Source organism: Osmerus eperlanus, chromosome 6, assembly GCF_963692335.1.
Source record: "Osmerus eperlanus chromosome 6, fOsmEpe2.1, whole genome shotgun sequence".
Taxonomy (NCBI): Eukaryota; Metazoa; Chordata; class Actinopteri; order Osmeriformes; family Osmeridae; genus Osmerus; species Osmerus eperlanus.
In genome coordinates this window covers 10957519-10963871 of record NC_085023.1, presented here as the reverse complement: position 1 = coordinate 10963871, position 6353 = coordinate 10957519, and the positions used below count along the sequence as shown (strand labels likewise).

The window sequence follows — 6353 nt, the reverse complement described above, 5'->3', positions numbered from 1 at the left end:
AAAATAAACTTGAAATATAGGCTACCGCAATTCATCCTAATTTCGTTTAATATTTAGCATGACTAATATAGTTGCAATTTAAGGAAAACACGTTTTTTCCTACAAGTGTAAAGCATAGTTAGTCATAGGCCTATTTCCGCGAGTTTGACTTGGAACCATTTATTATCCATTTACTTAAATTAAGTTCAGCCTACCGTTGAACAAAAAGACAAGTCTGTTGTAGTCACATTATAGTGAGCTAGGTCATCTTTTGCTTGTATCCATTAAACCAAATCATGGTAATCTACAATATCTGAAGTCAAGTAAAACATTTTGCCTAAAAGTTAGCCTAAAACGACAACGTGAACAATTCCGAGAAAACTCACACAACCACGTTTTTTACGTTTTTCCCCCCAAAAGTAAAATGCGAGCACTAATTAATAACGTAGGCCTATTTAAAGGCAAGTGTTTACATAAAACAAATTGACAATAGTCACCGCCATTGTGTTAATATAAGATCATATTTAATGCCAATAGGAATAACATAAACCTAGGCTTATTTATTCAATTTATTGAATTAATGTTCATTAGGTTTGCATTATTTAATTTCTTAGTTTATGATTAAGATAATTATCTTGTTATCATGCATAAATTACGTTGATAAACTCAACAAGTGCACTTTGAATTAACTAATTTAAAGAAGTAGGGTAGACTAGGATAACCATGTTTAGGTAATCTAACTAAAGCTGTACAATATAGGACTACACGCACAGACTAGCTTACAACTTTATAAAGCGATGTGCCTAATTTCAAAACGTATTTCTAGAAACATTGTAGCCTATTCGGCCAAATAAGTGAAGGTGTGAATTTTGAAATAACGATCATTACCCGTTAACACCCAATATAAAATGGGTATCGTTTTTAAAAAGTATAATAATACAATGAGGCACGCGGAGATATGGAACAGAACTGTTTCTTATTTTTCAATATACATACAAAAAAATACCAATTCTCTTTCCATGGTTTACACCTGAAAAATAACGGCAATTAAAATTTATGGACAATTTGGGATTTAAGAAACAAACATGCATGTAAATTATTTTCTTCTGGATGAGACATTAAATAAGAACAATACAATCATAGCAATTTCAAATCAACATCGAAATGAAGACCTCTGTCTTATTAGTAGGCTATTCTACCTTGTGTTTCCACTTCACCTCTAACCTTCAGTTTAAACATAATGCACTTTTGATTTGCTCAAATATCTTCCATTTGTAGCTATCATCGTCTGCTTTAAGCTGACATAAATAAATACAGTTGAGTCCACGGATCCCGTCCATAGGTGGAGCGTCATTATAAAAGTCTTTATATTTGCATTCTTATAACTATAAACTGTTCAAAGTTAGTCTGTTTCACTGATATCCAAGAGCAGATGCTGTTGTGAGTCTTTGACCGTACAGTGCATAGGGGGAGTAGTAAGGGCCGGTGGCCGCAGGAACAGGGACTGGTGCGCCGGTTGGCAGGGGGCTCTTTGAGTATGGATGGTAGCGGGTACTTAGTCCCAAGGCATGATGCGGGCTTCGCAGTGCCAATGTTCCGGGACTCCCAGGGCCTCCTGATGGTGGCATGTGCATATGGCATGCCATGGCCGCTGCCGCAGCGTTAGCTAATGATGAAGAGCTGGGATAGCCCGATATCAACTTCTCGGCCCCCGTGAAAGCAGTGTGCGTCCTCAGGTGATTCAGAAGTTCTTCGGAAGAGGAGAAACGCTTATCACACGGCCCGTTAGCCGACACCCAGTTACACACATGGGGAAGTGGGTCGTTAGGTAGCATGAAACCATATGGATATAACGGATGTCCACTAAAAGAATGCGCAGAAGCGTGAACGGTGTGTAAAGGATGTGTTGGATACATAAGGGGATAACCAGATTTCAGGGCAGAGGCGGCTGCTACGGCTGCAGAGTCGTGGGCACAGGAGGCACTGGCTGCGCCTGCTAGGTGACTGGCACAGTGGTAACTTAGGCAGTAAGGGTCTCTACACAGGCTGGCTGACATCATAGTCGGTGGAGATGCCCCAGCCAAAGGGCTAGATCCTGCCTTACTGCAGCCAAGTGAGCTCGCCAGTTGTGCGTTAACCAGGCTCCCTCCGTGTGGTAGGAAGTGTTGTGGATAACCAGCATAGGCCCCAGCTAAACTGCCCGGATAGGCCATGCCAGCAGGCGGCAAGGGGAAAACTGTCTGACCCGGTTTGTAAGGAGAAACCGGAGCAACAAGTCCAGACCCAAGAACAGACGCTGAAGAAACGGAGGTTATGGAGGAGGACTCCGAAGACGTGGCTTTGGATCCTGGAGTCGTGTCCTGATGTTGGTTGACCTCCACGTTAATTCCACCGCAACTCACACTTATCCTGCTGTGGCTATTAGTGATTCCAGATGCATCTGTTGTGCCATTTTTATTACAATCAGAATCTTTCTTGTCATCCCTGTCTCCACATTTACCCTCCGACGGCATGGGAGAAGCAGACGTGCTGGAATTTGGGCTGCCTGTCCGTGGCGTAAACGGCTGGCAGGTGGCGCTCGGCACTCGAAAACCGGACTTCTCTCCGCCTGAGCCGCCAGTGGACGAGTCTTTCTTATCTGACGGTTTAGAATAGGGTTTGAAGCTAGATTTGTCATCCACACCGATGTCACTCAATTTTAATGGACCGGATTTAGACTCCTTGTCACTAGATCCATTTGATGTTACTGAGGATAGTTTAGATGACGGCGGAGGATCCGGTTTACCTATTTGAGAGCATGTCTGCGCCAGCAGAGCCAACGGACTCTTCTTGGCATCGAGCTGCAAAGAGAAAACCAGAAAATACTTATAATCATAATAATACAAACAATAGGCATACAAATTAATAAACTTCTTTCGTTGAAGGTGTACATCCAGTTGACCGAATGTAACGCAATAAGGAAAGCGTAATGCGCAGAGCTTTTACGCGACGGTGAAAACGAACAAATGACTATAATTTGAAATAGAAATCATTACCAAATATCCACCAAGTGATACATTTCTACGTATTTTAAGTATAGTTTATGTTGTGTCACTCTGTTGTATACGAAATGCCTTCACAATACACTTGACAAAATAACAGGTCACAACTTTCGAAAATAATAAGAAATTATGTGAATATTACCTCTATTGGACTAATTGGGGTTGAAGGCAAAGGCTGCAGATATTCTGGATGCAAAATGTGTCCTGATCGTGCGGTAAGCATCTTCAAAACCTTGATTGGGAGTCGGTTTGCTTGCCGTCGTGGGTCCGATGGAGGTACGGAGTGGAGAAACGGCTTGTTGATGTTTGAATAGCTGTTATTCCGAGAACCACGGCTTTTCCAGGCTAGATGAGTATTACTATTTCTCAGGGCAGAGACCGAGGGCGATGTGATCATGTCCCAATTCTCAAGAAATTAGTTGGTGATGTATGTATCAGATTCATTAAGAAATGTAAAACGCAGAGAGCCTTTTTCAAAAAGCAGGAAAAAGTGGCAATATAGCGTGTAATCCGTATATTAGGAGTAAGGTGCGGTATGGTAGAATGGAGCAAGTGCGAGGTTATCGCAGATCCGTGGCTGCGTCTTGCACCATGAGCGTAGCGCGCTATGTGTCTCCCAGCAGGTCCGCGCGCTATACTCCCGAAGAACGAACTGAAGAAATTTTCACTTCAAAAGGAACTGAATTAGTCCGAGATTAAAGCCTTTGCCGCCTTCCAATCAAATGGGACCCCGAGGTGATTGGAGGGTCAAGGGGATGTGACGTTCTTCTCTTTGTAAACTCCTCTATTTTGACAGATCGGGGGAGTAGACGATTGTGAATATTTGGGTTGCTGTGTACGCTTTCACTTTTCTTTAGACTCGAGGTTTCAATTGGCTCAGTATTTGGGTGCGAAAAAAAGTATAGCATACGTGTACTAAAAAGTAGCCTTGCCTATGGTGTTAGTTCTAGCAGAGCCTATCCTCTTAAATTATAAAATAACATGCTACGTAACATCTTAGTTTAAAATAATGTTTTTGTATGAGATAAAATAAAATAGGATACATTGTGTTGCCTTACTGTAACATAAAGGAGCTTATAGGCTATGTTATCACAACTGTAGACTATGTATAGCTACATTTTAAGACCAGCGCGTGTTAATATTTACCCTCATACCAGAAAAAGCGATTGTATCGTTTTTGAAACAGTAACTTGCATTTAGGATAATGTTTGACTTTTAGTGGGTCTAAACTGAACCACAAACATAAAATCAACCAGCTTCATCTTGCATTCCCCATTCAGACACGCGTTGACAGGAACAGACCAATGCAGCGATGGAGGGATGTGAATGTCACATGTTTTCAGTATAATATACACCGCCCTTCTATTTCCATCTCCACCCCTCCGTCAACTGTCAATTCTGCTCTACCGCAATCAATCAGTTATTTGTCAGACGCTGTCAATCCTCGGTTGATTTATGTCAGCTATTGTAGCTGATTACATGCGAGTGTGACTGAGGAAAAGGACAAATGAGTGGAGTGGCATTTTAGAATAGACACTTAATTTGGGGGGAAATAAATCATTCACGTGTAAGATTTAATTTGTCAATGCATTGACAACGCAGACGGCGACGTAACTCTCTCCAAACTCTACACTCCTCTGTGTCGAGTTTGGAACTACATTGGGTTTTGCCCCCAAAAATGAAAATACGTGGCTAAACCTTTAAAGGCTATGGACTCGTGTAGCCTAAACATGACTCAGTGTCAGTATTTCCCTGGACAAAATCAGACTTAAAAAAATTCCCCGTGCGCAGTCAATTATTTCGGACGTAGAACTCGATGCCACTGCTTGGATTTATTTATTTGTATGAAATAAGTTATATAATGTTTTATGACTACTGTTATTTAGTAATCTATATGGTGATGTGATAGGCTATGTAACCTGCATAATGTGTGAAACACCAAATATATAAATCAATTAGGCCTACAGTAGGACTACAAATAACTCAGTCGAGCAGTTTATCAAGGCTAAAACATATTTAGGAACCGTCTGTGCAAATAAAGAAACGAAAATAGACGAGGCTAATGACCCACACGTTTGGGTGGGGGACATAAAGTCTTTCAGTTGCCTATCCTTCATACAGTTTACCATAAGAGGGACTTTAGACACGATTCGACACATCTAGGGTCTAGCATGTTTGGGCTACTTTTCGGGGGTGAAAGGTATTTAGCCTAGAGTTTGAGACAACTTCCTCGTGCAGTTGGGCTAATGCAAACGCGCAGATGCAAACGTATTATAGTTATTGTTAAAACTTTTCACTTGGCTCTGACTCATTGTGATCCCCAACAATAATAAAGAAAATAAACACAAAAGTAAAATAGTCCAGACATTTTGTATAGACGTCAAATCGATTTTATTAACATACAATGAAAATGATTTATTTTCTTAAGAAGTATAAAAGCGGCCTGAAAGAAATAAAAGAAGAGAAATGGTGTGTCAGGACGTTGAGAAAAGAAGTTTAAAATGCCTTGAACTATTCACCGCTGAGATGGCTAATCAGTATTGAGGCTCTGGGGCAATCGGGCATCTTTTCAATGCGGGTTTCCTTTCATCTCAATCGGGGTAGAGGCGCTCAATTAAAAGCCTATCAGTTTGTAAGTAAATCAACGCCTATCAAAGTTGTCACATCAAACAAAACGATTATTATTGCAACCCGCCTCCACCATTAATCTCTCTCTGTGGTAATCCGCTTGACAGGTCATCGTGGAGAGCAAGAAAACCAGGAGTGGACAGTGAAAGAGGGCAAAAGCAGAGGAGGCAATGTAAATAATACGAGGCCTATTTTAGCCTTCAAAATATATTCAAGAGGGCCATCCTGTATGTTAAAATATAATGATTTGCTGACTTATTTGTGAAGATAAAATGTACTAGCCTAAATACATCTATTTAAGTTGTAACTTTCAGGCCTGTGTGATTATTAAACCCTATATATGTTTATTTTATTTATTTTTTAGCTCTGACATGCGTGTTGTAAGGAAAAGTTACAAATAAATGTTTGTTATAGGATACAAGTCAATTGAATGTATGCTACAGATTTTTGGAGTGGCTGTTGCACGTCCTGTGAGGAAATTCATATGCATTTGGTTGTATCTAATATTCAATGTTATGAATTGACTGTGACTTTTCCAATCGACCATTATTCACATAATGTATAACACAAGTCTAAACAATGCTTTTAATTGTTTTTTTGAACGGCATAGGCCTATTAGAAATAGACAAGAAATATACTAATGCAAGACCGCCCTTATAGCCAATTTCTTAGAGGTCTATTGTTATATTGTCTAACTCCTGACAA

The 6353-nt window shown here is 40.4% G+C and overlaps 1 protein-coding gene across 1 annotated transcript; it reads right to left on the bottom strand.

Moving 5' to 3' along the window:
• Nucleotides 1-936: 936 nt before the first annotated feature.
• znf503 (zinc finger protein 503) lies at nucleotides 937-3739 on the bottom strand. Its single transcript, XM_062463437.1, has 2 exons — nucleotides 3163-3739; nucleotides 937-2819 (listed from the first exon to the last, which is right to left on the bottom strand). The coding sequence occupies exons 1-2, from the start codon at nucleotides 3415-3417 to the stop codon at nucleotides 1392-1394; spliced, it is 1683 nt and encodes a 560-aa protein (XP_062319421.1). The 5' UTR covers nucleotides 3418-3739; the 3' UTR covers nucleotides 937-1391.
• Nucleotides 3740-6353: the final 2614 nt, after the last annotated feature.